The following is a 16,963-nucleotide window of genomic DNA, read 5'->3' as shown; positions in this document are numbered from 1 at the left end:
ATGAATGTGGTCTAATGAACTTAAAAACTTAACAAATTTGAGCAAAACACTATGCAGTTGAATATAAATCCCCTCAAAAATAATATTTGAAGAACAATTCTTTTTAATTTCTGAAATCTGAAATGAGAAAAATTTTACCCCCACCCCTCCCCATTTTTTTCACCTCCCCTAATCCCTTATTCCAAAAATAATCTCAATTCAAATTTCTAATGAATTGGAAGCAATAACTACTCATCTAAATACATCATAAAGTATTAAAATATAAAATAACTTACAGATACTTACAAATACTACAGATACAGTTAAGTCGGCCTCATATCTTGACTTCATCCAGAAATTGACAATGAGGGTCGGTTGAAAACAAAACTTTACGACAAAAGAGATGATTTCAGCTTACCAATTGTGAACCTTTTCTAAGTAGCAACATTCCAGCAGCACCTGCATACGGGGTATATATCTCCCAATTGATATGATATTCCCGTGCTTGCATTTCCTATCATGATTTTCTTGATAGAGGGTTGCTGCTCACAATGGAGCTATTAAACCAAGAGTTACAAATGGTGAAGTTGAAATCATCCCTTCGTAAATTTTACGGACGCCATCACGAGTTGGTTGACCGTTATGGAATTACCGTATCACAAATGATATCGGATATGTTCCTTACGTCGTAACTACAATCCCCTTCCCTTTCCTGAATGTGACCTACTGAATTAGACTATTTCCTGGATTTGTTATCACATAAGGAACACGACGGGTGCCACATGTGGAGCAGGATCTGTTTACCCTTCCAGAGCACCTGAGATCACCCCTAGTTTTTTGGTGTAGTTCGTGTTGTTTATTTTTTAGTTTTCTATGTTGTGTCGTGTGTGCTGTTGTTTGTTTGTCTTTTTCATTTTTAGCCATGGCGTTGTCAGTTTGTATGAGTTTGACTGTCCCTTTGGTATCTTTCGTCCTTCTTTTACAGTCATGGTTAAAATTAATATCAATTAACAGTAACTTCTAAAAATAAATTTACAGCTACACATCTCAAGACAATTATCACTCCTTTAACATAATTTTCAAGCAGTGTAAGGGAGGTAATCAAGTAATCAAACATATATACAGTGAAACCTGGGTAAACCGAACCCTGATAAAACCGAATTTCAGTTTAAACCGAACAATTTTAAAAGTCCCACAAAATTTTCCTATCAATTAACGTTAATCTAACCTGAAAAAAACGAACCCTGTCAACACCGAATTCCGAACGCTTTTTGAAGGCTCGTTAGTAAATTTGTATCTAAAAATTACCTGTCAAACTCGATCAATACCAATCAAAACAATAAAATTTTAATTAATTATTTGCATGATTTAATTAAACAAACAAAGGATGGCAGAGTATCCCCGAAGGTATTTGAGGTTTAATGTACTTGTGAGTTGTTATTACAAAATAATTAGCATGTCAGTGTCCAAAGAAACGTTAAACTGGTCAGCTACCCCCATCGCCGATAATGACAAGAAAGGAACTTTCTCTCAGATCAATTAAATGCACCTTACTCAAATAACTACGGCCACAAAATCGAAACTGCCATTCTGTAGCTAAACTGTTTAATTAAATAATAGTTTTAGAGCCTTTCACAGGATTAAGAAGTCGTGCAACACAACAAGGTCAATGGATTTCGATTGCTGGATTCCCATTAGAGGCACTATATATTTGATTCGAATGCTCCCGAAGACTTCCGTTAGCTATTTAGCAACGATAAAGTCCGAGAATAAACTGGACCCCTGGTGTTGTTTCACTGTTATCGTGTGCCGAAGTATCAATCAGCGGGTGACCAGTTTAGTCCGAGAACTCGTGTGTACAATGACATTCCCAATTCAACTACGGAATTGTCATATGACAGTGACTGTGAATCTGAATTGGTCAGTGAATTAACGGATGAGAAAATAATTATAAAAAGCAAAATCGCTCCACGTCGGACATTTCCCAACGACGAGCGTGATTGACGGAGTGGCGTTTGATTTATAAACAAAAATGTAGCAAAACGTCTATCTTTTATCTTCGTTTAATTTTTATATTTACATCTAAATCAACCCAAAAATAAACTGTAGGCTGTTGTGTCACCTATTATTCCTGCCAAAATTATTTTGGTGTTGACTTCCGTCTACCTCTACAATCCGAACACCTGTGAAAACCGAACAAAACGCAAAGTCCCGTGGGTGTTCGGTTTGGACAGGTTTCACTGTATAACAGTATTCTTTAAATTTTAATTGGAATTGGATTACCTCCCTTACACTGCTTTAAAATTGTCTAAATTGTCCTTTAACCAGAAAAACCCTTGTTTCCCCCCTTTTTTGCCCCTAATTGCTTAATGATTTGATCCATTACCCCCTGTAACCATCCCTTTGTAGTATGGACACTTGTGGTATAATTTCAGAGAGATTAATACACTTAAACACAAGTTATTGACTGAAAACTACAAAAATGCTTATTTGGGCCCCTTTTTTGGCCCCTCTCTTATTGAAACCCCCCTTGGAGCAAGAACCCCAAAACACAATTCCAGCCTTTCCTTAGTAGTAAGAAACCTTGTAGTATAATTTCAGAGAGATCCATACACTTAGACACAAGTTATTGACTGAAAACTACAAAAATGCTTATTTGGGCCCCTTTTTTGGCCCCTCTCTTATTGAAACCCCCCTTGGAGCAAGAACCCCAAAACACAATTCCAGCCTTTCCTTAGTAGTAAGAAACCTTGTAGTATAATTTCAGAGAGATCCATACACTTAGACACAAGTTATTGTCTGTAAACTAGAGAAATGTTTCTTTTTGGCCCTTTTTTGGCCCCTTATTCCTAAATTTTCAGGGACATTAACCCCAAACTGACACCAAGTCTTCCCTTCATTGTATGGAACCTTGTGGTACAATGTCAGAGAGATCCATGCAGTTAAACCTAAGTTATTGCCCTGAAACTTAAAAAATGCTTGTTTTTGGCCCTTAATTCCTAGATTGTTTGCCCCATAACCCATAAAATATATCCCAACCTTCTACTTAATGGTATGAACATTGTGGTACAATTTCAGAGTAATTGAAATACCTATACACATCTAATTGTCCTGAAACTAGATAAATGTATGTTTTGGGCCCCTAATTCCTAAACCGATCGGACCATAACCCCTAACATCAATCCCAAGCTTTCTTTTGTGGTTATAAACATTATGTTAAAATTTTATTGATTTCTATTTACTTATAATAAAGTTATTATCCGGAAACCATCCGTCTTCGGACAACGCTGACGACGACGTGATATCAATATACAACCACAAAAAATTATTGCGGTCGTATAAATATGTACAAGTTGGGTTTGTGTATCATTGTAAATCAAGATAAGATAACCAGGTGTACATATTAAATAAGTTCTAAAGCAAAATGCCATTATTTTATACATTTGTGCAAATTTGGTATCTCATTAGCAGTCTCTTTTATGCTCCATCTCATTAAAAGACTATATAATAATTTTATATTTTCAGTCACTATGATTTTCTCTTAAATTTTTATTAGCATTTTGCAATGTGTCTTTTGGTCTTTTATAGTGGTTGATAAGTAACAAGTCCTTGTATGCATATCATTAGTTTAAATGCAAGGATTATCAGTTTACAACTAACAAATTATTGGATAGACAAGACATCTTCAAGGACATTAATAAATTTGAGAATCTATCAAAGTACTGGTTAAATAATAAGTTTACAACAATGAATGTTCTTTTTAGTTCAGAACCTTGCAGTAATTATTGTAAACCATGAATTTATAACTCTCTTCTCTGTATTTATATTTGTAGGCTATGACCAGGATATAAAGGCACAAAAGTTGAAACACTTCCAACAGTCAATTATTAAAAGGTAATTTCAACTCTTACAATTTCAGATGTTCGGTCTTTATTCCCTATGAACAATAGACCATTTTCGTATTAATACCATCTTTTGACTCCAGAGTGTATATATTTTTTTACAGGTTACCCTTTCATTAGTAGGACATCCTGGTACTCAGACATGTAAACTAAAAGAAGTCAAATCAAGCTTACAAATGGTACAGTTTTAGAGGAAACTTAATGTTTTATGCTTTCTATACACGACAAAATCTTCAGAAAACAGTTAAAATTCCCACCCAATTGTATCTATCATGTGTTTAATTTTACTTCTTTTGGTTGCTCTACCTTATCCGAGTACCAAGATGACTTTACCCATAGGATAGGCAAGGTGTTGAAAAATGGTACATTTTGGGAGCATATAGTCATGGCTCTGTCCATTTTGAAACCACAACTTACAGATTTATAATACTGTAAACCGGGAAATTTTCGCGCCGTCTTTATTTCGCGATTTACTTACACGATCCAAATTCGCGCCGTTATGAATTCGCGATTTCCCAGTGGCCTAGATAAATATTTTCATAAATGATTTCGAAAGTGAACAGCTTTACATATATCTTAAATCAAATAATAAAATCAATCAAAAATCGTTTGTTTTCGGTTCATTAATGTTAAAGTAGATTAAAAGTTTGGCATGTTTTAATGCTCGTAAAAACACATACACAATAATAGAAAAGTAAACCTAATTAGGAATGAATTTAAATAAAAAGCTGTCAGGATTAATGCTAATTAATCGATCTTTTGATCTGATCAATCTTTGTAGTAGATTCAACGAGGTGACACCTTTATTACAGGTGACAGGTGTCATTAACATAATTGTAATGAGTGTTGTTTACATAACAATATCCGTAACGTTCGCTTCAATAAAATAAACGATTTGAGTTAAAGACATGACTTTTAACTTTGCTTTTCATTAAGAGATACAGTTATAATTTAAATTATATATTTCTCGTCTTTGAAATCAGTGGTATACAGTAGTCCTATATATATTCTATTCATATACGTAGATATAAGAAGATGTTGTATAGTTGCCAATGAGGCAAATCTCCATCCAAGTCACAATTTGTTAAAGTAAATGTAATGAAAAGAGTTTCCTAGATATTTTCGCGGTTGTTTTATTTTCGCGTTTCACTTCTTACCGCGAAAATAGCGAAAATAAAACTACAGCGAAAATTTCCCTGTTTACAGTATTCTCAAAACCAACAGCCCATGGATTTAAAACATCTGGAATTTATGTACTCTTTTAAAAGACACATATGAAGGTTAAGACATAAAACATGTAAAATGCAGCATTGTTAGTTCAATAACAGGATATTAAAAATCAAATTTTTCAAAACTTGTATGTATTTTATATTTGATTTCAGATATGGTTTCATGCCTTTTTCTGTGATGGCTAAACCCTCAGGATACCCTCCTAGTCCAAATCCCTCCTCCTCTGGGTCCTCACCTAGTCAGAATGAGGAACAATATGTACACTGCTCCGGTGGAATGTTTGTATTGATAGAGGACAGTCAAACAACCTCTCCGACAATGAAGGAGGCACCGTTTGTGTACGGCCACAAGAAAAAATCAGCGTCACAGTTAAGGAAAGATTATATAGCACGTCAAACAAGCCGAACAAATCAACATGATGATCAGCATTGGAATAAAATTGGGTTTTTGTGGTCGTGGAATTATATGTTGTCTAAAAAGTGGCGGACATCGCACACAGGGGATGAACATTTTCAGGACAAAATGTTGGCTGATTTCCGTGAGTTTTGTTCCAACAAAGATGACAGATTGAAAGAATACTGGCATGATTATAAATTAGATAATCCTGTGTGATGATCAATTATGATCAATTAAATTACAGGTATTTGTTGGTGCATTATGTATAATTGAAATACATATCATTTCAAAAGAGTGCTTATCCACCAAAACTACATTTTTAATTAACTGTTATAAAATACATATTAATATGATGTGGATTTATTTGTTTTATTATGTGGATACATGAAGCAGTTGGAAATAAATGTCAGTTTCCAGGAAATGTAGTATTGGTTTTAGATCAGAAACAAAAAGTTTAATGAGTGATAATTTGAAATATAAGAACATTATTTCATTTCTGCCATATGTATAAGATTTTATGTGGAGATTTGCTAAACACCTGATTGTTTTCTCATGATATCATTTTTTTCAAGTTCAAAGAATAATTCTCTTGAAAAAAAATATATTTGAATAAAAAAATTGATAGGGATAAGTTATTTGAATGACATGGAAAGAAGCTTCAACTGGTCAACTCAAATAATTAGGTTTTCAACTGTATGTTAAGTTTTAAAGAAAGATTATTTACTTCTCAGATGGTTATTATAACCACCTGTCAGGTTTTTGGTCTTGGGAGACCTCCATTCTTTTTTTTTTAATTGCAGACTTAAAGTCAATATCTTCGAAATGCTACATTTATATTTTGTTTCTTTTTATCACATTCCTGTTTCAATGAAAAAAGTGGTTGTATTTATTATAGAAAACATTAATACTTAGATAATGTGAACTTATAATTATGTTTTTGGCAAGTGCAATCTATTTTAATGTTATATGTTGAGTGATAACATGATATGTTTATGATTAAAATGTAATTGTTTGGAACTATTAAAAAAGCTTTCATTCAAATTGTTGTCTTTCATGAATAAATAAGTCAAATTTTGTTTTATGTTTCTTTTGCTTTTCTTAAGGAAATTGGTGTGGTCACCAAAATAAGTTAGTTTAAACATATTTTATTGTTCAAAATGACAAATGTATTAGACACAAGTTTTACAACTTTATAACGTCTTAATAAACACATTAATTAATGAACACATCAAACATTTCATACTAACAAATAATTTAAGAATAAAGACATGAACAAAAGGAAACTTGTTGAAGCCAATCAATGGATGTAATAGAGAGCATCTTTTTACAGTATAAATAGAACACAAACACACCGAATTGTTAGTGGAATTACCTATGTGCAAATACTTTTTTGTGTAGAAATAACTTTAATAAGTGTCTGTGTATTTCTCATAATAATGCTTGAGATCTTTATATATTTTGCAAGTTTAAGAAAAGGATGTCAAAATGAGTTGCATCAGCTATTTTATTTTAATTATTTCATTTAAATGAATACTGTGGACTCTTTTATTATAGTCGGAAGCAATTTTCATGGATAAGGGAAAACTTGATTTTTTGTGGATATTTGATTCCATGGTTTTGTCCAAGTCTGCATATAACCTTTTTAAAAATGTGTAATTCAGTAAACACTTAATTTTGTGATTTACATGTATTGAAGACCTGTTGGTGACCTTCTGCTGTTGTCTGCTCTATGGTCGGGCTGTTGTCTCTTTGGCACATTCCCCATTTCCATTCTCAATTTTGTTTACCCAAAACATCCATGAAAATTAGTTATCCAGGAATAATGATGAATTCATGGGTAGTCTATTAGGAAGAGATAGTTGTTATCAAAGGTATATTTATTAGAAGAAGATAATTGTTAGCAAAGGCATGTAGTAAATGCACAAAAAAATTACCATGAATTGTTTGATATAACTTCGTATAACAATTTTTTTAATGACCTTTTGATCCTTTCAGTCATGTTCCGTTTTGCTTTAGTACAAAGATGTAAACAAACAAGTTTGATAAACAGCCCCACCCCCACACAACAAAAAAATCAGAAAAAACACCATGAGAAGAATGACCATTAGAAAACAATGGTCACAATACATACTACAAAACAAAAGCATAAAAAACTTCATAAAAAGCAGCTCGTCCTGGTTTCAACAAAACTACAAGATTTGAAAACCTTGGTTCAATAGTTTTCTTGATAAAAGCAACCATCTAGAAAGGAAACTTATAAGTGTGATGCAAGCCATGAGTTATCAAAGCAGGGATATATAAACACCAAATGATATGTAGGTTCTGTTTAAATGTTGCTACACAGTAAGAAAAATTCACTATGGGAAAATTAATAGAAACTGCCAATGGGAGAGTCCTTGATTTTTATGCCCCACCTACGATAGTAGCTGGGCATGATGTTTTCTGGTTTGTGCCTCCGTCTGTGCGTCTGTTCGCTTTAGGTTAAAGTTTTTGGTCAAGGTAGTTTTTGAAGAAATTGAAGTCCAATCAACTTGAAACTTAGTACACATGTTCCCCATGATATGATCTTTCTAATTTTAAGGCCAAATTATAGTTTTGACCCCAATTTCATGGTCCTCTGAACATAGCAAATGATAGTGCGAAGTGCAGGTTAAAGTTTTTGGTCAAGGTAGTTGTTGATGAAGTTAAAGTTTCATCAACTTGAAGCTTAGTACATATGTTCCCTATGATATGATCTTTCTAATTTTAATTCCAAATTAAAGTTTTGACCCCAATTTCACGGTCCACTGAACATAGAAAATGATAGTACGAGTTGGGCATCCGTTTACTAAGGACACATTCCTACATTCTTGTTATATGATTTTTTTCATCTTCTAGAAATTATTTCCCATGGTCAAAAAGTCTTATGGTTCATTCAGTGGTTTGCAAGAAAAACTTAAGAGGTAGAAAAAAGATGAATAACAGATATTGTCTCATTGGCAATCATACGGTACCACATCCTTCTTTTTTATATTCAAGGAAAATTCAAAACGAAAATTCCATCAACAAATACTAGAAGCAAAGACATCAAAAGTATGCAAATCAACATACTTATTCCTGACTTGAAGTCATTTCCTTATATGTAGAAAATGGTGGATTAAATCTGGTTTTTAGCTAGTTAAACTTCTCACTTGTATGACAGTCTCATAAAATTCTATTATTTTGACAACAGTATATGACAATTTATTGATAACAAAGGAGAGATATGTAAAAATAAAAACAGCAACCAACATTGTGTTATAATCTTAATCACCTTAAAAACAATTAACAATGTTAAAACGGCATGTAGACACTCTTTAGACATAGCACAGTCAAAAAAGATTTCATAAAATGACCAGAGCACAATAACAAAGCTGCGTAATGTATAAGTACCAAGCCACGTCAGAAACGATATTACCAAGTATTGACTTAAGGTTAACAAGAATGTGTCCTCAGTACACGAATTCCCCACTCGCACTATCATTTTCTATGTTCAGTGGACCGTGAAATTGGGGTAAAATCTCTAATTTGGCATTAAAATTAGAAAGATCATATCATAGGGAACATGTGTACCAAGTGTGAAGTCGATTGGACTTCAACTTCATCAAAAACTACCTCGACTAAAAACTTTAACCTGAAGCGGGACAGACGGACGAACGAACGGACGGACGGACGAACGGACGAACGAACGGACGGACGGACGAACGGACGCACAGACCAGAAAACATAATGCCCCTCTACTATCGTAGGTGGGGCATAAAAATACAAAAGACAAATATAGATTAAACAAATACTATGAAATAATTAAGATAAAGGACATGACTTTTTCTGACATAACCCTCATTTGTCGTTATCTGCTCAGATTCCGGTGGTGTTTCATAAATTCTGAGTAGCAGCTGTTGAAATCATCATTAAGTTTCTTTTGTATAAATATGTGATTTCACCGAATTATCCTAAATTAGGTGACTAAGTTAATCGCATGTATATGTGCAATACTGATGAATTATAATTTGACATAAAGTCTACCATATATTGCAGTTTGGTGTGCGTATGTGTTTATTGAAGTTATAAGCTTCAAACTTCAATGCCCATATCAAGTTATCTAGAATTTGGCATATCCCGGCACATCAAACCTAAAGACATGTAACAAGAATTCATATTTACTGTATCTAGAAGTGGTTTTATCAATTTATATAATTTTTTGTTCCTTTCGAGATAAGGTCATTTTCTTTTAATAATGATCTGACGTTACAGACCAGAATTAATCTAAGATACACCATTGTATGAAATTGCATCGTTTGACAACTGTTTTCATGTACTCTTTTGAAAATATAACCAATAATTGTTTAGATGTTTACTAGTTGCAATTTATTCTTTAATTGTACTTACGGTTGTCAAGTTGGCTCAGTATTCATCATTCATTATTTTTTTACTTTATTGATTTTTTTTTTTTTTTTACATTTGTTAGTTTGATACAGAAAGTACCGGTACCTTATCATTATTTTTTTTACTAGCATGGCCCAATGTATTTCTTCTCAATATTTGAAATCATAATTTTCAGTAGTCTCCATTTTAGTAATATAGCTCTTCAACTGTTAGGTTTTTACATCCGTGGGTTTCAAATATTTGGCTTTGAGAGTTTCCGATGAAGGAAAATCCAGTAAAGAGCTTCGGATGCATGAAATTTATAACGTGTTTTTTACAATTTTTTATGCCCCACCTACGATAGTAGAGGTGCATTATATTTTCTGGTCTGTGGCTCCGTTCCTCCGTCCCGTTTCAGGTTAAAGTTTTTGGTCAAGGTAGTTTTTGATGAAGCTGAAATCCAATCAACTAGAAACTTAGTACACTTGTTGCTTATGATTTGATCTTTCTAATTTCAAAAATGAAAGTGGGAGTTTCAGTTTTTGATGAAATTGAAGTCCAATCAACTTAAAACTTAGTAAACATTTTCCCTATAGTCTTTTTTAATTGTAATGCCAAATTAGATTTTTACCCAATTTCACGCCCCATGGAACATGGAAAATGATAGTGCGAGTGGGGCATCCGTGTACTTTGGACACATTCTTGTTTTTCATTTTTTACAGCAGTTTATAGTTCGAACTCAACATTTAATATTCAACTTTCAATATTCTAGTATCCAGCTTTAAACATCCAACACTTGAAAATCAACATTCAACATCACACATTCGATCTTTCGATACTAGTATTTAATATTATTTTCTTTATATTAAGTTATTCACATTCATATTTCTTGAAATAGATGTTATTACATTTTACATTTCCTTTTGCTCCGTTTATTCCAAAAACAGTTATTTTACTGTAATTGATATTTTTAATGTTCCTCTAATTTGAATTCGTGAACATTTGCATATTTACAGGATAGTGTAGACTTGCTACAATTCCCTTTCTTTTATTTATTTATTTCTTACTAATTTATATGTGTACTGATAACTGCCAGTGTACTGATTGTCCTGCAGATGTCAGTATAATGGTATTCTCCTAGTTATAACAGGAAATTGTTAAAGGGGCAAAATTATAAAAAAAAACATAATTAGGAAAGGACATGTAGCATGTCTAAGGATAGTAGTTCTAATGGTTTTGATTCAGTGTGAAAAAAATTATAAGCATGGCCAAATGTATTTCTTTTCAATATTCAAAATTATAATTTTCAAGTCTCAATTCTGGCTATATATCTCTTGAACTGTTTAGGTTCTTATACATCCGTGGCTTTCAAATAGTCGACTTTGAGCGTTCCTGATGAAGGTGAATCCACAAAAGCGCATCGGGCGCATGACATTTATAACGTGTTGTTTTCACATTTTACAGCACTGGGTCGATACCTCTACTGGTGGACTATTCGTCCCCAAGTGTACCATCAGCTTAGTAGTCAGTAATTCGGTACTGACATAATTTATAACAACCCATTTAAAAACTTGTCCGTTAATGAACTTCGAAATTGTTGGGAGCTAAGGTTTCACTGAAATCCCTCTGGCAAAGTTGACCGTAGATGGATTTGGCTGTTTTATGCATGTCCTTTTTGGTTACATAGCTTTTCGTCTGTTTAGGTTCTTATACATCTAAGGCTTTCAAATATTCGGCTTTGGGCGTTTCTGATGAATGGTAAATCCAGAAAATCGCTTCGGACGCATGAAATTCATAACGTGTAATTTTCTTTTTTTTCAATTTTCACAACAGTCAAAAGTTGGACTCAACATTAATATTCGACATTAAACATTCAAATATCCAACTTTAAACATTCAACACTTGATAATCAACATTCGATTTCCAACATCACACCGTGATTCTATCTTTCAATATTCAATAATTTTCTTTATCTTTCATTATTTACATTATTTTGTTACATTTCTTTATGTTCCGTTTATTCCCATGACAAAAAATTGACTGTGATTGATATTTTTAAAAGAGGGACGAAATATACCAGAGGGACAGTCAAACTAGGGGTGGTCTCGGGTGCTCCGGAAGGGTAAACATATCCTGATTCACATGTGGCACCCGTCGTGTTGCGCATATTATAACAAATCCGGTGAATAGTCTAATTCGAAAGGTCACATTCATGAAAGGGAATGGGATTGTAGTTACGACGAAAGAAACATATTCGATATCATCTGTGAAATTGAACGGTCAACCAACTCGTGATGAATTCCGTTAAATCTACGAAGGGATGATTTCAACTTCACCATTTGGTTTAATAGCTTCGAATTCCTTGTGAGCAGCAACCCTCTATCAAGAAAATTATGATAGGAAATATAACCACCGGAATATCGTATTAATTGGGAGATATATACCCCGTATGCACACTGGTGCTGCTGGAATGTTGCTACTTAGAAATGGAAAGTTCATAATTGGAAAGCTGAAATCATCTCTTTTGTCGTAAAGTTTTGTTTTCAACCAACCCTCATTGTCAATTTCTAGATGTAAGTCAAGATATGAGGCCGACTTAACTGTATCTGTTGTATTCTTTATCTCTATTTCGACGGGATCGATGCGTTCAACGCAGTCACCCAATTTTGTGAATTATTTTGTGAGAGAACATCATCTATATAGCGGAAGGTAAAGTTAAAGGATATTGCTAACTTCTTGTCTTTCTTCCTAAGAAGTTCCTGTATGAAGTCAGCCTTATAATAATAAAGAAACAAGTCGGCAAGAGGGGCACAATTGTTTCCCATTGGAATACCGACAGTCTGTTGAAAAACACATCTACCGAACGTAACAAATATGTTGTAAATCAAGAAATCAAGTTCTTGATAATGTCAGTTTCAGAGCATATTTGTTTGAATAAGAGTGATCCTTTACAAAGTAGGATTTATCCCTCCCTAAGACAAGATACTTATTATTCTTCTAATTTGGATTCATTAACCTTTGAATATTTACGGGAAAGTGGTACTTATGGTTTTGATCCCTTTTACACATTGGTTCTGATATGACCTCCGATTGGACTACAACGACTTTTTATTGATTGCTGACTGCGTTAATAAAATAATTGCGTCTTTTACTCATAAGTTTTTTTTATAATTATATTACTTTAAAGTATGAACTAAATACTCCAAAATTATTTATCATGTATCATGTTTATAGTATTGTACTTTGAAAAGTATCAGTAGTTAACATCACTACATACTCAGCTCAAGTCATTATGTGACAATATTTTCTAATGTCTAATGCCTACATGTTGATCTACTACACTACCTATAACCAGAGACATGTATATATATAAAGTACCTAGAAAATCAACCTAACGATGTTAGAGTAGATTTGATTCGTTTAAAACTTCCTCCCAGTCACCGGGGCTGGAACCTGTACTTTATTTTCTAGCTTCTTGAAAACACAGCTTAGCATTGCGCAGCGACCTTATCCCATCTAGCTTATAAAAAGGATCTCTGATACAATACACGAAGTATTTATTTTTAGTGTACAGAAATGATCATCTACTAATCTCTTCAGTATAATTGCAGGATGCTTATCTATTTTAGAAGCATACAATCACTGTAAATAAATACAATTAAATATATGTATATGTCTGCCTGTGTGTAGTGACAACTGCAAATTGTACCGTCCCCATAAAGTGACCATGGAATACCATGCTTCCAAGATGTGACCTTAATATTTTTTAGTTCTTATAATTACATCACAGAAAGACTGCAAGGTAAAAGCACTTGATAAGTGTTTAAAAAAAAGTGCACGACAACAATTCTCATACAGACATATATTACTTGTATGAATATCATCATGATCGTAACTGCTCTTTATAAAGTTTAAAGTAATAATTTCCCTACTGATATTGTTAGTTATTATAGAATTAAGATTTTATTAGTACTTAAAGATAAATATTATAAAGTATATGATACTTCTTAAAATAACCATTAATGTTCATTGTAGTGATTTCTCAACTGAATACAACATGTCAGTTGAGATAACAAATAATACGTCTTAGTGCTTTCTGCGAAATCAAAAAGCTTTTCGAACAAAAAAGATACATGCATTTTACTGAAAAAAAATGAATAAGATCATGATAATGTAAATATTGGCATCAATAAAGATAAATAACGGGTAAAGCATTTTGATTGTCTCTAAGCCAACTCACCAAGAACTTGTAAGCCGGCTTTAAGTTTCTAAATATTTGAGATAGAAAAGGGTTATTTGTTGTATGATGATTTTTTTTCTCTTAATTACTGAACCTGATTGGGGTTCAAATAAAATGTGAACGACCTAATATTAAACCAAAATACAGAAAATGTAGAAGTTTTAAAAGTTTTGATGTAAATGATTTTTTATCTGATTTGAATGAGTTGAATTGGGATGTTCACCCACATAATAACATAAATACTGAGTATGAAAACTTCAATAAGAAGTTTATTGAAACAGCTAATAAACATGCATCCTTTAAAGAAAGAAAAACCCTATCTAAACAGATACCATACCATGAACAAACAGTTAAAATCTACAATTTATAAAAAGAAAATGCTGTACAACAAATTTCAAAAAATGAATAACAGCAAGACATGGGATGCATACAAAACACAAAGAAATTTTGTCACTAAACTTAAAAAACAATCCATAAATAGATACTTCATAGAACGCTGCACAGGTGGTCCTAAGTCGAAAGATTTCTGGCCAACAGTTAAGCCATTCCTTACAAACAAAGGATGCACCAGCCAAAAAGAAACCATACTGCAGGAAAACATTAAAATCATTACGAACCAACAAGAAATATCTGAAATTTTTAATGACTTTTAATGTTGCAAAAAACATTGGTGACAAGAACATACAGGTGAATAACAAACACCCAAGTATAGAAGCTATAAGTAATAAATACTCAAACGGGTCAACATCAAATAAACTTATTTTTCAGCCTATAAATGAGGAATTAGTTTCTAAAAGAATTGGTAAAATAAATGTTAAAAAGGCTACTGGTATAGATGGTATATCACCAAAAATTGTACACGCTGCTAAACCTGTAGTGATCAAACCTATCACACAGCTTGTAAATTTATCATTATCCACTTCCATTTTTCCAGACTCATTAAAAATTGCCAAAGTGGCACCTGTTCACAAAAAAACAGTGTTCTTGAAAAGGGTAATTATAGACCAGTTAGTGTTTTACCTGCTATATCTAAAAATTTTGAAACAGCCATAGAAAATCAACTTACTACTATATATAAATACTTTGATGATATTTTCGACCATTTTCTTGCGGCTTTTCGAGCTGGTTATGGCTGCCAGTCAACAAATTATCAAATTTTGGAAGATTGGAAAAAGGCACTGGATAACAATAAATATTTAGCGGCTATATTAATGGACCTAAGTAAAGCCTTTGACTGTCTCCCACATGATTTACTTCTTTTGAAATTGGAAAATATGGCCTTAGTCCATCTGCTCTGGAATTACTCAAAAGCTATCTGACTGCAAGAAAATAGTGTGTAAAAAAAGGCCAGAGTATCAGTCAAATGCAAGATATATATAAAGGTGTTCCTCAGGGGTCTATACTAGGCCCTGTATTATTTAATGTTTTCATAAATGATATTTTTCTTTTTGTCAAACACTGTGATTTATACAACTATGCTGATGATAACACCCTCTCAAAAACAGGTACTACTTTGGAATCAGTAATCAAACCCTTAGAGGAAGATAGTAATTCCCTAATAGCATGGTTCTCTTTCAACAAAATGCAGGCAAACCCTGAAAAATTCCAGGCAATTTCCATAGGTAAAAAACACACACTCAAAATATTATTTTCAATCTAAATGGATTCAACATAAAATGTGACGACGAAGTGAAACTTCTCGGTGTAACAATAGACTTTAAACTGGATTTCAACACTCACATCTCAAATATTTGCAAAAAAGCAGCACAACTAAACGTTCTAAAAAGAATTGGCACTCATCTCACAAGACTTTCTAAACTCACAATATACCACTCATTTATCATGTCAAACCTCAGCTACTGTCCTCTTACATGGCACTTCTGCAGTGAACAAAACAAAAACAAAAAACAAAAAAATACAAGAAAGAGCACTCAGATTTATTTATGACGACTACACAAATTCTTACAATACACTTCTTGTACAATCTAAGCTACCAGCACTAAAAATCAGAAGATTGAGAACCATGGCATTAGAGACATATAAAATAATAAATAAATCAAGTCCAGAATTCCTACATAATTTAATAAATATTAAAGAAAATTCATATAACTTCAGGTACAAAGGCATAGCAGATATACCACGGCCAAAAACATCAAGGTATGTAAGAAAAGCTTTAGTTTTGAGGCAGCAATACTCTGGAACTCCTTGCCAAATTAGGCAAGGAGCTTATCAACTTTTGGCCAGTTCAAAATTTTTATCTCCACCTGGTGTTTTTCAGAAAAATGTACATGCAGTTCTTGTAAATAATGTACTTACTTGCTGCCTCATAACTTGATCTCGAAGCCTGCTGTTTTTTTTTTTTTTTTTTTTTTTTTTTTTTTTTTTGTTTTTTTTATCTTTTTGCAGTTATTTTTATTTAGCCATTTAGCCATTTATTTCTTTTGCTTATGCATTACCTTTGCTATAGCTGCATGCAGTCTTTTGTTTGTACTTATAGTGTTTAAGTTTGCATGTGCTACTCTACATTTGTTTTAATATATCTTGCCTAGCTTTTATTCTGCATGTGCTATTTTATACTTTAATATATATATATATATATATATATGTGATGTCTGTATGTTTGTGTTGTATATGTGTATCTGATGTTATTACATGTATGTTTTGTTTATCAATATCAGTCGATTAAAGAGCTCTAAAGAGCTCATGTTCTTTGTTATTATGTATATATGCAACCCGACTTTAAATAAAGATTATAGATATAGGAAGATGTGGTGTGAGTGCCAATGAGACAACTCTCCATACAAATAACAATTTAAAAAGTAAACCATTATAG

At 32.7% G+C, this 16,963-nt stretch overlaps 1 protein-coding gene across 12 annotated transcripts in view; it reads left to right on the top strand.

The window, feature by feature from the left end:
* LOC139528661 (GATOR complex protein Iml1-like) overlaps positions 1 to 6,583 on the top strand; it is a 103,508-nt gene extending 96,925 nt beyond the window's left edge. For all 12 annotated transcript variants that reach the window (XM_071324768.1, XM_071324767.1, XM_071324766.1 and 9 more), the window contains 2 exons: positions 3,813 to 3,873; positions 5,264 to 6,583. In XM_071324768.1, the coding sequence (XP_071180869.1) occupies positions 3,813 to 3,873; positions 5,264 to 5,723 (521 nt within the window). In that variant the 3' untranslated portion in view covers positions 5,724 to 6,583. The remainder of the gene's footprint in view (positions 1 to 3,812; positions 3,874 to 5,263) is intronic.
* Positions 6,584 to 16,963: the final 10,380 nt, after the last annotated feature.

This window comes from Mytilus edulis, chromosome 6 (genome assembly GCF_963676685.1).
Source record: "Mytilus edulis chromosome 6, xbMytEdul2.2, whole genome shotgun sequence".
Lineage (NCBI taxonomy): Eukaryota > Metazoa > Mollusca > Bivalvia > Mytilida > Mytilidae > Mytilus > Mytilus edulis.
This window is presented reverse-complemented; position numbering and strand designations above follow the sequence as displayed.